The sequence below is a fragment of the Perna viridis genome, chromosome 2, assembly GCF_037379345.1.
Source record: "Perna viridis isolate PV_CMFRI_1.1 ecotype Kerala chromosome 2, ASM3737934v1, whole genome shotgun sequence".
Lineage (NCBI taxonomy): Eukaryota > Metazoa > Mollusca > Bivalvia > Mytilida > Mytilidae > Perna > Perna viridis.
Window position 1 is genome coordinate 42617950 of NC_142446.1, and position 19549 is coordinate 42637498.

Sequence of the window (19549 nt, forward strand, 5' to 3'; positions counted from 1 at the left end):
TGCTGTATCCTGGGATTCAATTTTAAACTGCAGTGACATCAACTTTCTGTTTGAAGACTTATTGGTATATTTTAACAAAATGGTTACTGGAGTGGGAGTGGTGGTATCCTTTGGTGAGCTCCCAAAAAATCAACAAGATAACAGGGAAAATGGACAAATTAAACAGACAGCTGAGGCCAAAATTAAAATTAAATTTGTTTCCCCTTACCCTACCTACCAATAAATGTTGGCCCTACTCAAATAATTTTATTGTCAATCTCTGACCAATTTTTTTTTTTTAATTCAAAAGTGAAGTTTTTCACTTCTTTGATCATAGTTTTACAGAATCATATGAACTTTGGGAAGAGAAAAATATTTCTCTAATTTAACTTACCTATCCAAGCCAGGAGCTAAGGTTGGGTAAGGGAAACAGACAATATTTTAAGTGTGGCTTGATCATACCATGAACAGTTCCAACTGTTTCTTCAGAAATGTTTAAGGTAGCATTTGTCTCATATTTGCATACTACTTTCGTAACTAATTTTATCAACAAATCATTATAATGCAAGAAATGAAATTGACCAAGGAAATCCTTTTCATATGTGACAGAAAAATTTGAACACTGGTAAATATTAAAATGGAATACTTTTTCAGACTACCATGATTTAACATGCCAAAAAAAAAAAGAGAAAGTTTCATAAAAGAATCTCATGTGAGCAAAACATGTGGGAAAAACTAGTATAGAATAAAAAGCTTTTTGCAGCTGTAACAAAAAAAGATACTTAGATTGCAAAGCATGATTATGAATAGGACACACTAATTTGAAATTGAAATATATTAAAAAATTAAAAATTAAAAAAAATAGAGTAACAACAAAAACTTGGTATTAAGACCAGGTGTAAGAATTCTTTGACATGTAAGGTATGATTTTCTACTGATTCAATATTGATTTGAATTAATGGATAAGATCACTCAGAATGGGAAATTTAATATTGAAAAGTGCATTGTTAAAATTTAATGGGTTTGTTGTGCATGAAATATATTAAACAATTGTTCCTGTTCTTTGTGTTAACAACACAGAAAATTTCTGAACAGTGTTCCGTAATATTATCACATTATTAAAGAGGCCATTTAGTTTTTAAAATTTTTCAGTTGTGAATCTCAATTTTTTGGACAAATTTTAATTTTAATTTTTATTATCAGCATCATCTTAATGCTTTCAATGGAATTCTCAAATTCTTATCAGGTAATTTTAAAAGAGAAATTCTATTTTAAGCCACCAGTCTTTAAACTGGGTACAATAGAAACACTTATCATAACAAAATTCTATTATTTTTTTTTTACAAAATAAAGAAATTAAAAGCTTGAGGTAATTTGAATGCCTATACTAGTATCTTACTGAAAGCACACCATTAATAGTACTAAAAGTTATAATTGACCCTCCAAAAACAGTTCTTGGGATATATAGATTCCACTCTTTTTGTCTGTCCAACATAACTGCCCATTATTACTCCTCTCCTATTTACTGGATCTTCATGAAGCTTCTTGCAATGTTAGATCGATATATAAACACACATACTTTTAAGAATTTCATTTTTGACAAGTTTTGTATAAAACATGGCTATAGACTCTTGGTGACTGATTTAATTTTTACAACTCCTCCCTTATTACTCATTGGATTCTCACTAACTTTATGCAATCTGTAGATCACTACATGAAGGTGTACATGTTGTCAGGTATTTCAATTTTGACTAGTTTTGTAAAAGATGCGGTTATTGACTGTGGAATAACACATGTTGTAGTGGAGGGGGTATTATTTTCTGTCAGAACATTTCTAGTTTGTACCTGTCTAATCAGATATCTGTATGCATCCCAGTCAAATTATAGTAAACCCTTTCTTAACCAAATTTTGAATAAACCATTCATAATATTTAAAATGGTTTCAGTGATTTGATCTAACCACAAATACACCATGAGAACAGATTTGTTTTAAACAAGGTAATGGTTTCCCTCTTATTGGCCGAATTTCACTTATGAATATTGGGTTATCGTATGGTTAATGTTGGTCCGATGGGCTGGTAAGACCAATTATTTTGGTAAAACTTTTCTCAGCAAGTACTAATTGCAGCCATTGATATTTTTCTTTTACCTCCATATGAACTGAAAAAAAAATCATTGAAAACCGCAATGCTGTGATGAAATTCACATATTCAAAATATCTGGAATGAATGCCCGTTAATGTTGACAAACCACAAAAGTTCATACCCAGATATAAAAGTACCCTTGCAGTTATGGTGATATTTATGGTACAAAATTACATGTACCTTGTTGTATATGTGTTGCATAAACTAGAAATAGAGTACAGTTCAACAATATGTGATACTGTTTAGAAAGGGGAAAAAGTAGAATGTACCTCTTTAAAATTCTATAGATTTATTGTTATTAGGAGTACTGTTGTTAATCAAGACATTGACAGAGGGTGCTAAACAGGCAAGTGGGAATTTATACATGGGTATTAGGATGAAGTTTGATAATATCTCTTCCCTCTTTTTTATGTGGCACATAGGTTTGCAGTACATGTATTGACCTATGTTCTCCATGTGTCAGGCTATAGGCATTGTTTGCAGTACATGTATTGACCTGTTTGTTCTCCATGTGTCGGACTATAGAGGTTGTTTGCAATACATGTATTGACCTGTTTGTTCTCCATGTGTCAGGCTATAGACGTGGTTTGCAGTACATGTATTGACCTATTTGTTCTCCATGTGTCAGCCTATAAACGTGGTTTGCAGTACATGTGTTGACCTGTTTGTTCTCCATGTGTCAGGCTATAGACGTGGTTTGCAGTACATGTATAATTGACCTGTTTGTTCTCCATGTGTCAGGCTATAGACGTGGTTTGCAGTACATGTATAATTGACCTGTTTGTTCTCCATGTGTCAGGATGTAGAAGTTGAAACTATCAAATATTTTGACAAAAATTTTCCATTTCTTGTCTGAAACAATAATCTATAATGGAAATATGTGTAGTTTTCATGCTGCAGTAATTTTAACATGACTTTTACATTTTTTCAGATATCACCCGGATCTAGAACACTCTGACCATAAAGGAAGGACTATATTTCATCGTGTGTGTGCCATTAATGAACCTAAGTTTCTAAAGAAATTATTTCACAGTGGATTAAACATCATGCCAGAACTTATAGAACAGGAAACCGATGATGGGCTTACTCCTGTGATAGTTGCATGTCAAAATGGCAATGCAGAGGAACTTAAAGAATTACTAGAAAATGGGGTGCGTTTGAGTCATCAGTTACTGATTGGATAATTTTGCCATCAATTTGGAAATTACCCTGTTGATTTGTATCAATTTTCATATTTTGCCAGTGGATTTTTCAATTTGTGGATTTGGTATACATATTCTTTAAGGGTTCTTAGTACATGTGTGTAACTCTTTATAATATTACATGTTTTAATACATGTATCACTATAGTTTCTCCTTCAGTAATGTGAGGTTTAAATAATTTTTCCTCTTGAGGTGTTAAAATTAAGATTTTCAGTGCACATGCTTTAGTGAGCTAGTTAAATTCTTAATTTAACCATAGCGAGTGGAGAAATAATTTAAATCAAGAAAAGGCTGAAGGAGATTTGGTTTTCTCCCATGAAATCTTAGGAAATGTTATATGGTTTGAGAACTTGCAGAAACTTGCATAGTGGGAGAAAGTAATTTATAAACTGTAATTCAGGATAGCACCTCAGACTGTTACAACATTTAGTTTGTAAATAATCGTGTATCAAAGTTAATAAGAAAACCTTCATAGAAACTATTAAAAAATCCTTTATGCAGCTTCAAATTTCCCGTCCACAAGACATTTTGGATGGGGTATCTCCATGTCTTATGGACACATTCCGTCTACCTAATAGCCTCATTTAGAACAGTATAAAAACTTAAGTAGAATGAAAAAAAGGTTTAAATTGGGAAAGACATCCAAATAAAGTGTCAGATTTATGTGGAAATTGAAGTATTACAAAGATCCTCATATAAAACACACAGTCTCTGATAACTCAATGTTTCCATTAATTATTTTATCTGTTTGGCTAACTTTTCTGATTATATAGACAATTAATGTCTGCCATTGGCAAATATTATCAATCACTTTGATTGGTATTGATGGTTTAATATAACATAAGAGATATAGAAATAATCATTAGACATCTCTGGTATAAATAATTATATCTAAGTGGTTTCTTGTAACTGACAATAGATTATATAACATGTGTATTCATATTGATTGTTTGAGGCAAAAAATATTTTATACCATTATCTATTTATTCAGAATTTGAAATTTGAGTGCCATGAACTTGTCTGTCTAAAATGAATTCTATTTAAGGGTTTGATTCAGGTACTTGAACAAAAATAAATAACATGGGGCAGGTACTACTTACACTCAGATAAAACTATGAATACTTCTCGTACTTTTCATTTATCCTGATATATGATACTCATACTTCGTATTAATATTTCATGTAAATGTTCAGTTATAAAATACCTGTTTCCAATAATAACAGCTGATTTGTTATGCTCTTTTAAAAATGTAGTGCTGTACTGGATCAACTTGGTCAGTCTGTCTGTCCATTTACTCTTCCGGAAATTGATGGACAGAATGAATTAACTCAGTGACTGTCTATCCATTGTACAATGTAATCTACTCTTAAAGAGTTTGTATATTTGGCTCCTTAGTCTGCATGTTTTCCTTTTCTATACAAATATAACCACATTATTCTCAGCCCCCCTGTATTGTAGTCACTTCATATCTATTACTGTAATCCAGAGCATGGGGTCCAGCAACGAACAGACATAAATCTGGTTGCTTGCCCATCTGCTCTGATTTTAATGTAGAGAATTATGCTACCTAATAACACTAAGAAACAGGTCATTGTATAAAGGGTACAAGATAGGGTCCAGGGATCAAATTTACCATCAATGAAGAAGGGTCATTCAGCAAAGTCTATTGGTTGTAATTTTATTTCATTGTTGCAGGCCTCAGTCACAGCTACAGACAAAACAGGAAAGAATGCACTTCATTTTTGTGCAGACAATCTAGAAACACAATGTGCAGAAATGTTACTAATGAGAGATGATTCTATCCTCCATGTTCAGGATGAACAAGGGTTCACTCCCCTTCATATGGCCGTAATTGGTGGTAATGTACCGTTACTGAAACTATTAGTACGTAAAGGTGCAGATGTCAATATTTTGGATGCTGAGGGCCACACACCAGCTCATTGGGCTACTGGTAGGTTATGAAACAATCTTCATGAATCTTTATGAAAACAAAATACAATCATCCCTATACTTGTCTATAGATACAGTGCTTTGAGTCTTTCTGAACAGTCATATAAGAAAATTACAGAATTAAAAGCTTTGAGAGTTAAGAAGGTCTTAAGAATATCAATGTTATTGCAGTACTTTTGCATGTGTATGGAAAAAAATATTATTCAATATAACTGAGTGCAGTTTTTACTAATAAACTAGCAGATTTGATGCAAATCACAGGCTACTACTCATGGTAAACATATTTGCCAACATTAGAACATGTTTTTTATTTCCTCTCAAAATTTTATCCATGGATTATCATGAAAGTTTAAGTAGGAGAATTTTGGATAGATGGATAGATGGGTAAACATGAAGAGCTTACAGCTATGACAACTGTATTTTGTTTGGTGAAATACATTTGGTTCATGGAATTTCAAATTTTGTTGTATATGACATTACATAATGTTTTATATGGAAAATTTGAATTCAAATTAGTAAGCTGTGTAATGAAAGTTTTATCCCCTAATTAGTAGAGCCAACGCATGAAGCAAATATTTCAATGAAATGTCACCAAAAGGAGCAATGTGGAAATGCAACCATAAATAACAAGGCAGTTGTTGGCAAAAATGTTTCCACTCATATCGCATGATTTCACACTGAATAACAATATTAATTACATTATAAAGGTAACCATTTGGAAGGAGTACGACAAGGTAAGACCAGATTCTATGTATTGGCTTATTGTTCTTTTTTCATCTCCCGCCTGACGCAACATTGTGATGTCTGATAGTTGAAGTATCGATTGTACCATGGTATGCAAAGATCAATAAGTAAAGGAAATGTATATGCAGTCAATGAAACTTATGTTGAGAGTGCATTTAAATTGAAACTATTATTTGCTTTACCAGTTAGATATTATTGAAGTACCTGTCATGTTGTGAATTGCATGATTTCATTAAGAATTAAAATCGTGCTCATGGGTACATTGTATTCCTTTAAATTACTATCAGTGCTGAAAACATTTGCCCTTTTGAATACAAAATGCATCCCTTCAACAGATAAGGAATAAAAAGGTTGTGTTATGATGAAGGGGTCATGGGTTCAACTCTTGGCTAAGCCTCACCTTAAATCTTAGTTGTCCCTGCATTCCCATCAGATATGCAGAGTATATGAAATTAAGTTTGTTGCTTGGTTACTAGTAAGGATATTGGTAGGGTGATATATTTTTCTTGGTCTGTTGCTCACATGAGCAAAACATATCAAATTTGGCTTCTGGTGTCTTTCTTGTCAATTTCAGAAATTATCAGCCAAGATGCTGCAACATTTGTACTAATGTATGGTATATATTATGAAGATTGGTGTAGATGAACTTGCTTTAGACTATCAGGCATCACAATTTATAAGTGGCTTATAGGGACTTCTCCTATACTTGTACATGTATATTACATTTACTTACCCCCAGAGCATATATACATAGACACCATGTTTTCTTTTGCTAATTTTATTTTTGGTGATTAGGTTCAGATAAGTCTTTATGTACTCTGTTCAATTGCAGTAGGTTAAGTTTTGCACATTAAAATTTAGTTGATTTTATTTTTGGGTGAAAGTCACATATAAGGTCTCTTAAATTTTTGTTTAAACTATGAGTACTGTGTGATAGATGACTTCACTTGCACTTACATACATATATATTTTTTCTTAATACTATAATTTTTTATAATTTTTGACACTTTAATCTTACTTGTAGATATACTTAATCTACTTTTGACACATCAATTAAACATTGGTATTTTTTTTTGATTACCCGGTATCTTAATTTTAAAAAGCCTTAAAACAGTACTGTAACCTTTAATTTCTGAACTCAATACTCTAAGTCTTTATAAAAATATCTTTCTCATTTAAATTCTTCTGATAAGTACATGCATATGTAGTATATTAAATTCTTTCAAATTAATACCCTTTAATATCCAATATACTATCATGCACATGATCAAATCTGTCAATTTTGTTCACTAAAATTGATAAATAGTCTCTTCCAAGAAGTGCTTCCCCACACAAATAATTCCAAGTTTGCATTTTAAAGCATTTATTGGTGGACCCACTTGATCATGTTAAATTGGTTTAAATTTTTACTTTATTGCCTGTGAAAAGCCTTTAATCCATTTAATCATTAGATTATATAACTGTGATTTGTGAATTTGGCTGTGTTCGTCTGTTAAATTGGGTCTAAGGGGGCTTTGATAAAGGCTTCTAGTTCACCTTGGAACTTCTCAGTACAGCGTGAAATTGGCAGTTCAAATTTAATAATACTTTTCTGAATACAAGTTGTATCATAAGGTAGCAGACACTGTTATTGAGTGCTTTCCAGTAAATTTGGACAGGTCAATAATTGTTCCCTTCATATTCAAAAATTAACAAAACTTCTTTTTATATTTTAAGGGTTTGAGATCTGCTAGTAAGTGTTTCTCTCAAATCAAAAATTTTTAAACAAATGATGGAATGAACATTTCTGCTGATTAAAACATCTAAATGTGTCATTTTGGTTGAATTTTACATTTTTCTGCTTATCACTCAAAAACTGTAACTGACAGAATATTACAGTACTCCATAATAGGGCTATTATTGTATCAGTATGACTGCTGTTCTTCACGAATCTTTACCAAGCATTTTATTATCCAATGTAAAGCTCGGTGAATTCAGACTACTTTAGCACACTGTCTCTTTTTGAAAGCATTACAGTCATCCCCTTCCGATTAAGATAGTCATTGGTCTCAATTATACAGGTATATACGTCATCATACTAACATACCATGCTATATATCACTCTCAATTATTTTATCCTTGTATTCATTAGAAAATATGTGTACCTATATACATTGTAATTTTCTTGTTTCAGTATGTACACATCTAGAAATACTGGATGTCCTCATAGAACAGAATGCTCAGCTGTCAAAATGTGACAGTCACAATGCATACCCAATACACTATGCTGCTCAGATGAATGGGCGAGACAATGGACACTCAGATTCTAAAATTGGAGAGAAAGTTCTGAAAAAGTTACTGGACAGTGGTATCCCTTGTGATGTTCTGGATAAAGATAGAAGACAGCCATTACTATGGGCGGCTAGTGCAGGTTTGGGAAATTTACATAAATAGTGAGAAGGTCATAGAGTCAACACACATGGGAAGGTGGGGTGAAACAAAAAACTAAACATTACTTCTTTATGTTCTATTTATCTTCTTACAACTTATAGCAGCCTTAGACAATCCTTTGTCTCAGTGGGCTACCAAATGTCAAATATACTAAGTATACAGGTTATTGCCAATTAGTGGGTATTGTTTAGGCATGTTTTTTAAGGTAGGGTGGATGGTACAAATTTTCCATGAAATTACTATTTGTTTAATTACCCCTGAAATTTTGAATTCATTCCTAGCATTGTCAGCAAAAACTGTGTTTTTGTATTATGAGTGTCCCCATTCATTTGATGGCAGTGGCCATTCAGGATTTAAATGAAAACCATTCAAAATATTTAACATGCATGCAAATTCAATATAAATATTTTCTTCAGTAGTCTAGATGTTTGATTTCTTAAATTTCTTGCCAAAGGCTTTAACTTTTAAAGTTGTACTTTTAATGTTAGATAGCAGAAATATGAAAATCTACACAGAAAAAGCATTTTGTGATTAACATATTTTTTCTTTAAAATATGATTTTCATATGATAAGCAATTGATAATAGTAAGTGCTTACAAACATATGATAATCATATGTGACAAAAGCCAACATTTACTTTTGAGAATCATAATTATGATAAATCATATGGTAGAGTCAACATTTACATTATAGAATAATATGATAATCATATGTGACAAAAGCCAACATTTACATTTGAGAATCATATGATAAAGCATATGTTAGAAAGTCAACATTTACATTATAGAATCATATGATAATCATATGTAGCACCTTTGCTGTGTATATACTTCTTGCCAGAAATAGTCTGTACCTACTGCTGTAGAATGCAGTAGTTAGATATTCAGAGATTTAGACTTCTTGGATCTTTTAATTGATAATAGATCAAATATATTATGAATTTAACACTTCTTCTAGTCTGTTCTACTATTTTTATGTATATGGTCTGTTATTGATAAACTTGATATTGTGCAAGTATTTCTTTGTTGTATAGGATTGTTTATAAAATTTGAGCGAAGTCAAAATAAATTGAATAAACTTTCTTTGACACTCTTTTCTATTTGTTATTGCAGTTATTAAAATATTCAATCCAGAATAACACATCTAGAATTTAATTGAAATAAAATGAGTAATTTGCATGTGTTTATTCAGGGCTGAATTAGATTGCTTTTAAATTCAAATAAGTTTTTAATGAAAATACTTAGTGAACCTGTTATTACTTGCAGATAATGAAATTTGCATTCTTATTAACAAAAGAATTGTTTATGTGATAGGAATGAAATTTATTGCACACAGAGAAATCAATTTCTTTGTAGTCACTTCAAAAGGAAATTAAAGTAAAGCATTGGTACTTGAGTTTCTTTGTTGTTGTCAAGTCACTTTAAAGTCAATATCTTTGTTTTTCTGAAGTTCTTCTTCAGGTAATTAAATTGCCATTCAGGTGTCTACTTGATTTCTGGAGGAAACTCAGCCTTTCAAGAGCTACCTTGCACATCCCCTTATATTCAAAGTACTTTATCATACTCCATACAACAAATTTAAGCAAGATAAGGCATCAAATGTATAGCATTATGTCTGCCCCCATTTGGTGGGGAGACATGTTGTTTTTTTCCCAGTCTATCTGTCTGTCTGTCACGTTTTTGTAAGCACAACTGCTTGGAAACTACTGCACCAAATTTCATGAAACTTAGTTAGGACATGATAAATAGTTGTGCACATTTTCATGTATTTATGATTCACTGAATATTGTGGGAGTTACATCCCTTTGAACTTTGGAACGGGGGGATACATATTTTAATTGTCTAATGCCCCCAGAGGTAGATACATTCAGATAATCCAACATAAGGATTTTGTAACTTATCAAAACCTCAAGAGGGCAACAACTCTCTGTCTAATCAGTAGATTACAAGAAATTTTATATGTTTAGGTATATAGACACATTGATATATGTTTTATGTGTAACTCCAACAAAATGATGATTTCCAACTTGGTTCTGAACTAAAAATCTTTTATTGACATGATATAATATAGGATGCCATTGGTGTATCCAGAAAATTAAAAGGGGGGACTGATTACCAGTTTGGTTCTCTATAATCAACAAACTTTTCGACCATAAGCTAGCCCCTGCCTCTTTAGATCTACCTATGAATGCAGCTCAAGCACCGAATTTGCAACAGAATTATCTATACTGTATAACATTAAATTTGAATAAGTTTGGTATTTCAAGCCTTTTTTAATTATGTGTATTTGATGATGATAGAAAATCTCCTGGAAGTGTCCTTACTCCTGAGTGATGACATACATCAAGATAGACAACTCTTTGTCATTTATGTGTATTAAACATTTTCAAGCGACTACGTATTAAATAAGAAAAATGTCTAAATTAATGATATTCTTGTATCAGTTTATGTCAGTTTCTTACTTATTACATATAATTATATTTGCATGATTGAACTGATTAAGTCTTCCATCTCAATTTGTTTTTCTTTAAGAGGATATCTGTCCAAATTTATTAGTGCCATTCAACTTTAACCAAGATTTGTTAATATTGAACATTGCTTTTTGTGTCAACTTTGATATCATTTCATTCCTATATTTTACAAAATTCTATGTTCTCTGAAGTGATTTCTCTATTTCATGAAACTCTTGAACCCTGTAAGCTTTTTTTCTATTTCAGGAAATTCCGAGTCCTGTAAGTTATTGATAAATGCTGGTGCTGATGTAAATTCTGTAGATAAAGATGGTCTGACAGGTATGATGTCATTTACACATGATTTAACAACCCTTCACTTAGACCAGGGAAAGCCTTCAGGTTTTTGGCTGGATAATCCCCTCCTGAAATCATATTAATAGATATTTATTATTGTTTAGGGATCGTTTTCTCTGGGCTATTCCCATAAAATTTCACAGAAAGGGGTGGAATGTCACAAGAAAAGTGACAAACAGGGGATTCCCGAGTTGGCATACTAATCACAAAATTGATTGTAAAATAAATGATTCTTGCCAAAAATGCAAGACTAGGAATTTTCAGAACCCTTGGGTAAGATTGCAATGTTCTCTAACTCAACTGAGTCTTGTTGGAGAACTGTAAATCTTATTCTTTGGTTTCTGAGGTTTCTTTATCTTTCATTTTCAGTGGAGTTTGGTTCATTACTATCTCATAAAGGTTTTAGCCTTATCTCTTTTTACTGCAAACAATTCAGTATTAATGAGTAAGGTTTTTATTTGTCAAAGCAAGATCCTGATTTAATTTTATGCAGTGATATTTGATAAAGGAGTACCTGTATTTTTATCCTTTCTGCATTTGTCAGGGGAAGGTAATTAATTAGGTTTTGAAAAAAAAACAAGAATAAGTTTTAGAGATTTTGCATAATTGGAGTCTTCGCTGCTTCTTTCAGTATTATATGTATAACCAAGAGTCTTAAAATTTAAAATGGGATTATAATGAAAATGGAAATGGTGAATATGTCAAAGAGACAACAACCTCAATGGGATGGAAAATGTCAGCTATTAAAATTTTAGATTTAAAATAGCCAGACCAAAAGGAGAGCCTTGGGCCCATGCTCCCCCACCACATACACAAGCTGGACAGAAATGTCAGAAGTTTGATATTTGTAAAACTGTGTTGAATATATTGAATAGGAAAATTCATCATATTGATTATGTAATAAGGAGACAAGATTTTGTACTTAACTTTCAAGCAAGATTGTGGATTTAATAAATACCCTAGGATGTATGATTTGCGATTTTTGACATCATTCATCATTTTTACTGCATGTTAATGACATAGATTTAAAATTACCCAAAAGACCCACAGGGACTCACAATGGAAATGAATCATACCACAGTCAATTGTAGAAAATAATAACAGTATTGTTTGCCCTATTTTTGCACATCCCTCTTACTTAGACATATAGTAATTTAACTCCTCAACTATAAATCTTTTTTTGCTTTGTCATTTATGGTATGTATTTGTGTAATTTCTTCATATTAGATTTAATTAATATTCCTTTTCTCCATTGTTGGAATTGGAGATTATTTTATCTGAAAAATTATACTTTGATTTGACAACAATCATGGTATTTTTATTTGGAAGGGAAATGTGGGTGGGATCAATTATAAACATTAAAAAGTGTCAGTCCAAAAAGTTCTTAAAAAGGGGAGGGGTGCAGACTGGACTTATTCCTATTCCAATAAATTTCCAGCAGTTTTTCATTTATTCAATAACTAAAACTTTCCAGCATTTGGGGATGGGGGGGGCTAAATTGACTGAAAAGGGATTCACTCCAGTACATTTCCAGCAATTTTATGTATATTCAATGAAAACAGTCCAACTTTTGAGTATGTGTGTTTGTGTGTGTGTGTGTGTGGGGGGGGGGGGGCATGGGTCCAAAGCTGCTCTTTTGGTCTGGCTATTTTAAATCTAAAACTCCAATAGTTGCTATTTGTACAGAAATACTCCATAGACCATACTTATATTTTCTTGCAATGGGAAAAATTATGCATTAATAGTACTTTCAGTTATGCTTCAAATATAAACATTTTCTGCTGTCTCTATGTACAAACTTCTGTCCCATTATTGTGTTTTAGCTTTAGTCCTTGTGTATGTCTTTTGTCTAGTTGAACATCAACGTACAGCTTGTTGAATATAAAAATTTTAGTGGTCTGTAATTTATGATTGGCTAAATCTTGGAAACCTTTCATTTGAAGGACTTGAAATTTCATATTCAGCTCTGACTTGATGGTTTGTACATAGTGTGGAACTCTCATCCCCATCACACATCAACTTTAATTTTTTGGTATAAATGTAGGCCATCTATCCTGAGGAAATATTTAGTTGTTTATTTTTAAAGAAATTCCCAGTACAAGAAAAGAATTAAAACAGATGGCAAACTCAAAACAAAATTCTTCAAAGTGCAAACAACATGTCACTTTGATTTATTGACACATTTGTGAAATGTTTCATTGAAGTCTGTTGAAAGACTTATGAACATGTGTGCTTTTTAATTATTCTTAGATACAGAAATTTACCCTTAGTCTTGGTTTTAAAGTACAATGTAGAGAAGAGTTTAAAGAGGGAACATGTCTAAGGGACAACAACCCACCCAAACAGAAAAAATAACAATAACAAGCATGTAGATTACACTTCAACAACCCAGGGCATTTGTACTAGAAGCATATTCATAAAGTTTTTCTGAAGCAAATGAAAACATAATTTTCATGTGATAGTAAATAGAACATTTTTGAGATGTGATTACAGAATGGATTTTAGGCTGAATTTATATTGTGAAAATCGGGTTATATTATGGTAAATGTTGGTAGGATATGTGGGCAGACGGGAAAATATTTTCGTATCACTTTTCTCTGCAAATACCAATTGCATCTTCTTGACATTTGGTATCCAGCATCAGGTATGGGTCCCATATTGTGGGATCTGATTTCTGGCCTGTGAGACATCTACTTCCTGTTTAACGAAATTCAGCCATATACGTCTTTGACCCATTTTAATTTAGATGGAAATGTGCATTTCTTTTATTTAGGTTTAAGACTATACTTTAAAAACTATGATTGAGCTAATGAAAATTGACTAATGTGAAACAGTGTAAAAGAAATATGAAGACAGCAATATGGTTTGATATTTTAGTCTGCTGTTTATCAAAAATAAACAAATATATGGTACAAAGCAAGCTAAGTACTATTACAGAACAAATCATTTTATTTTTTTCAGCTTTACACTGTGCAGCCTCTCGAGGACATTCAGACTGTGTAGATAAATTAAAGAAATTAGGTGCTGAAGTAAATGTAGCTGATACAAATGGATGTACTGCTTTGTTTTATGCCATTACCCTTGGAAACAAGGAATGTACAAAACTTTTATTGAAATATGGTGCTGATCCTGATCACAAAGATAGTAGGGGGAGAACGTGAGTAGAGAGGGTTAGAAAAAGGGGGGACTATGTTGTTCCTCAAAAATGTTTTAATGTTTAAAAACTTTTGTGTACTATTAAATAATGCATCAAGATATTTAGAAAGAAGTTGCAAAATTGTCTGATGAAATAAAAGTGTCATTATTGATGAGAATTGAATGGGTTTGTGCAAATTTTTATGTTTGGAATCAGCAAACAATCAGACATATAACTCTGATATTACAAATTTCTAGGGAAAGAATGTGGCTACCCAATTCTCATTAATTTTTTTTTATAGATAATCTATATCTGTTTTTATGATTTCTAGATAATTTTGAAATAAACTGGCAACTGAGTTAGAGTTATCACCCTTTGAATGAAAATGTAATATTGAAAACTTTAAAATCTGAACGAAGATTGATCAATTATTTTTGTTTATGATTTTTCTGATTAATCATGTTTGAGTTATCATATCATGTATGACCATGGTTTATGTGAGCGTGAAACAAATTCTTAATTATAATTCCAGGCCGACTCATTGTGGTGCAATAAAAGGCTGTCTAGATACAGTTAAGATGTTAGATAAGAGTAAAGCTGATCTCTGGTATCCTAGTTTCCGTGGTGACTGTCCAATACATGAAGCTGCTCAGGGTGGACATTGTGGTAAGCACTTGTTTTCGTGATCATTAGGTATCTGAAGCTTTAATGAAAATTGGCAACTTCCTTTAATAAATAAAATTTTGGTATTTGTCCCATTCATAGTTGATTATAAGTTTCTTATCATTAACATTCAGGTGCAGATGATACATGTATGTTTTATACTTCTTTTTTAGCTCACCTGGCCATAAGCCATGTGAGCTATTGCCGTCACTTGGCATCTGTCAACAATCTTCTCCTCTCAAACTACTGAATAGATTTGCATGAAACTTATAATGATTGTTCCTTTGAGAATCCTGCACAAAATGATTGTTTGGATTTTTACTCGGTAAAAAACATGGCCGTCATTACTAAAAATAGAACATGGGGGGGTCAGACAGCAGATTTTTGCATATATCTCCAAAAACGTTAGGTTTAGCCAAATTCTGACATGGGTAAAAGTATTCAGCATAATGAGATCTATCTGTGGTCAAATTTTGGTGAAAATCTGTTGACCCATGTTGGAGTTATTGCCCTTTTTGCACGAATTTTGCTGTTTTGATGTTATCACTTTCAAAAATCTTCTTCTCAGAAACTACTATACAGAATTCAGTCAAAGTTGGTATTTTTGTTTTTTAGGGTATCCTAAACAAATTGACTATTTGGATTTTTGATCGGTTCAAAAATATGGCTGCCGTCACTAAAAATAGAAGATAGGGGTCAGACAGCAGATTTTTGCATGTATCTCCAAAACCATTAGATTTAGCCAAATTCTGACATTGGTAAAAGTATTAAGCATGATGAGATCTATGTGTGTGATTTTGGTGAAAATCTGTTGACCCATGTTGGAGTTATTGCCCTTTTTGGATGTTTTTGTTTTGCTGTTTTTGATGTTATTACTTTCAAAAATCTTCATTTCCAAAACTACTATACAGAATTAAGTCAAAGGTGATATTTTTCTTTTTTAAGGTTTCCTAAACAAAATGAATGTTTGGATTTTTGATCAGATAGAAAACATGGCCATCATTACAAAAATAGAACATAGGGGTCAGGCAGTAGTTTTGTGCATATATCTCCAAAACCTTAGGTTTAGTTAATATCTTTCAATTGCTGATATGATCCTTATTGTAAGGCCTACAAAAGTCTTCAAGGATCAAAGTTGTCAGACAACTCCTTGTTAGAGTTATTGCCCTTGAAAGGCAAAAAAATTATGTTTTTAGCAGTTTTCAGCCAATATCTTGAAAACTAGAATAGTTAGAATGAAACTTTCAGTTGATGAAAGAATAGTTAGAATGAAACTTTCAGTTGATGAAATGATCCTTATGATAAGTTCTACCAAAGTCTTCATGGAGTCAGAATTGTTGGACAACTCCTTCTTAGAGTTATTGCCCTTGAAAGGTAAAGATTTAACAAGGTGAGTGATTCAGGCGTCTAGGAGCCTCTTGTTATATTTAGTGACTTGGTATGAGGATGTAGCACCCATTCATTTGGCAGAATAAACTTAATCTCGAAATTGCATTATACGGAAGTTACCTTTGGCATACATATATGCTAGGGTTTCATGTTTTTATTTGAAAAAAAAAAATTATATAATATAGAGTCTTTTTTTCTGTAGGAATACATTTTATGTACATACATATTTCTCTTAGACTTATGAAAAAGGAGGTTGAAGTAAAGAAGATTACAATTTATCAATTAATAATTCATTTATGTTCAGATGTTGTCAAATATCTGTTACGGTGGAAGAACTCACCAGATGCTGTTAATGTTGCCAATGATGCTGGGAGAACCTGTTTACACATATCAGCCATAGTAAACAACCTTCCATTGTGTAAACTGTTATTGGATGAAAATGCTGAAAAAAATCCTCTTATGAAAAACAAGGTCAGTTTAACCTTCTATGTTAATTTTATTTTCAATTTTTTAACCTTTTGATAGTTTTTTTTTTGTTTAGCCATTCTCTTGAAGGGAGATAATTCTTAAATTGATTTTGGGTTATCCCCCTTGGATAGTCTTTTTCTTAGCCTCTCCCTATCATCTCTTTGTAAAACTTCTGTTGAAACATATTATAATAGTTTTTAATGGTAACAATTCAAGGGCTTTAATTTTCTAACAATAATGTGAAACCTTCAAACTTGAATTTACTCATCGATTTCATTTCTGAATTTAATAAGTACTATAATCACGACCTTCTCTTGTAACCTCCATTTCTTAGGATACACCAAAATATCTTTGGTTTAAGGCATTTCTGGAAGCAAATGGGCACAGATTTTAAATTTTTTTTCCAACCTCCTTTTGAAGGTATTTTTTTAAAAGATGATGTGATTTGTGTAGTGTGTCCATATTTGACCTGTAAATATTTAATATAGTTAATTTTTAGAACCAGTTGACACAATTTTAAATTATGAATTATCATAAATAGAAAAAGAAAGGTGGCATGAAAAATTGCAACATATGTTTTTTATGTTTAAGACTGGTATTGGAAATATGTAATTCTGCCTGTATAAGACACATAAAACCTATTTTTACCATGTGGAATGTATGGGCTTTTTATCTGAGAAATCATATGGAAACTAATTGTTTACCTTATGTATTTATTCTGATATTTTATAAACATTTGTTTTGGAAATGTTGCAATTTTTCCTGTGGTGTAGAATTTTATTTTTTTGATCTGGGATGCCATTTATTTTATTTCCATTATCAACTGAAATGTTATTTGTCCAATATCCCCCTCTCCCCACTAAAAATATTTTGGTGTGACCATAAGTGGTATAAAATAAAGGTACTCCTTACAATGTCTCTAATTTTTTAACTTCCTATTCACTAACATGCCTTGGATTAATTGTCAATTTCTATACAGTCTACCAAAGAGGAAACAGTTAGTTCAGAGGTTTGTATCCATGCTATAAAAACTGGATGTTGTGATTCTAACTTTTGTTGTGTTTTTATTTCTTCATCTCTATATTGTGTTTCTTCTAATAGCTTGAGAACAGTAAACTATGTGTACTTTATTTATCTTAATTGGTCAACTGTACAAATTCACTTAAAATTCATGCAGATAAAGAAAAAAGTAATAAGTCAATTATTTATTCAACTTTATTTGTTCAACTTACAGAACAATCTAAAATCTTTCAGAAAGACACAGTTATAACAGAAATACCAGTCAGAGTTGCATCTAATGTTGGGAAAGTTATGAAATTAGTTAAATAGTCAAGTTGAGTTTGATTAAAACAAAAATATTTCCTGCCAAACTTTTTCACAGTCACTTTTTTCTTTTCTTTCCCATCCTCTGTCAGTCCTTTGAATGGTATCACTAATACATGTAGTACTAACTGGATGTATTAACAGTATGCCCTAAGTTTACAAAAATACAAACCTTTTACCCTCTGCTTGACTCTTATGTGGACATGTATATACTGTCTACTGTCTTAAGATAAGTCGTATTGATGAAGGAACTGACATAAGCTTGTGCAATCTAGACCATGCAACTGTAAAAAAAATATGTTTAATAAAATTTTGACTTTTTTCTGTCTAGTCCTGTTTGTAAAATGTCAGAATGCTATTTTGAAGATCATCAGGATAAATTTACTAATATCAATTTTAAAAAATAAACTCTATCTTGGGTTAGGTTGGTAATGAAAATAAATGGTTCACATAGTTTTCTGTCAAAGCAAGACAAATTTTCAATTAAGGTACTTTTTCAGCTTAACTTAAAATTAATCCATTACCATAAGGTTTGATTTTCCTTCAAGTTTATACCCTCACTCAATGAGTTTGTGGTATACTTGAAACATCTTGTATGTTCATCATACTGTCTTGTCCTAGTGGATGGATTTATTTCAAATTGCGTGTGTGGCTTCATAGAGATAGGACAGAAATACATGTATACAATTTTTGGGTAATGTCTGATACTAAGTTACTTAATGAGTTGGGTATATCTCCTAGCGTGGCAACCCCTGCTACATCAGGTTTTTCTTAAGTTTTCTCATTTTTATATATTGTCGTAACTGCATGCAAAGTTAATTTGTTGCCATTTTAGCTTTATTGCTGGCAAGTATAATACCCATTTCTTTTGCTATTAGGAGCATTTAAACATAAAGCTGTAAAATAATATTTCAGTATTTTACTTTATTTTTTTTGTATTTTATATTTAGTTAATTTCATTTCTTTTCTTTAAACTGAATATGTATTTATACGAGCATTAGACTTGCTAATCAATTTATTTTTTCTATTAAAAGCTTACTGTTCTACCATAAAATATTTTTCATGAGCTACATGTACATTTTCTATGGCAGTATAGTATGCCTTATTACTTTAGAGTTATCTCCCTTTGTGTTATATTCAAGGCATCAACTTCCTGAGTAGTTCCATTTATTCAAAGTAAAGAAACTGTCAATATGTTGGTATTGTGATGTTTTTTGTTAATGAAAAATGAAATTACGATTAAATTGGCATTTAGTTTTTAATAGCAGAACTATTGTAAACACATGGTAGGGTTCTTTCAAAAAATGTACTTCAA

The 19549-nt window shown here is 31.6% G+C and overlaps 1 protein-coding gene across 33 annotated transcripts in view; it reads left to right on the forward strand.

Moving 5' to 3' along the window:
- Positions 1-19549, forward strand: part of LOC148625171 (uncharacterized) — a 64083-nt gene that overhangs the window by 15561 nt on the left and 28973 nt on the right. For 30 of the 33 annotated variants that reach the window (XR_015919871.1, XR_015919870.1, XR_015919869.1 and 27 more), the window contains 9 exons: positions 3055-3274; positions 5021-5276; positions 5983-6009; positions 8193-8429; positions 11166-11240; positions 14217-14412; positions 14924-15057; positions 16748-16914; positions 17891-17920. Coding sequence is in view for 30 of the 33 variants with exons in the window: in XM_088568498.1 (XP_088424624.1) it covers positions 3055-3274; positions 5021-5276; positions 5983-6009; positions 8193-8429; positions 11166-11240; positions 14217-14412; positions 14924-15057; positions 16748-16914; positions 17891-17920 (1342 nt within the window). In the remaining 3 variants the exon portion in view is untranslated. The remainder of the gene's footprint in view (positions 1-3054; positions 3275-5020; positions 5277-5982; positions 6010-8192; positions 8430-11165; positions 11241-14216; positions 14413-14923; positions 15058-16747; positions 16915-17890; positions 17921-19549) is intronic. The other 3 variants (XM_088568501.1, XM_088568530.1, XM_088568502.1) reach the window with 2 other exon arrangements.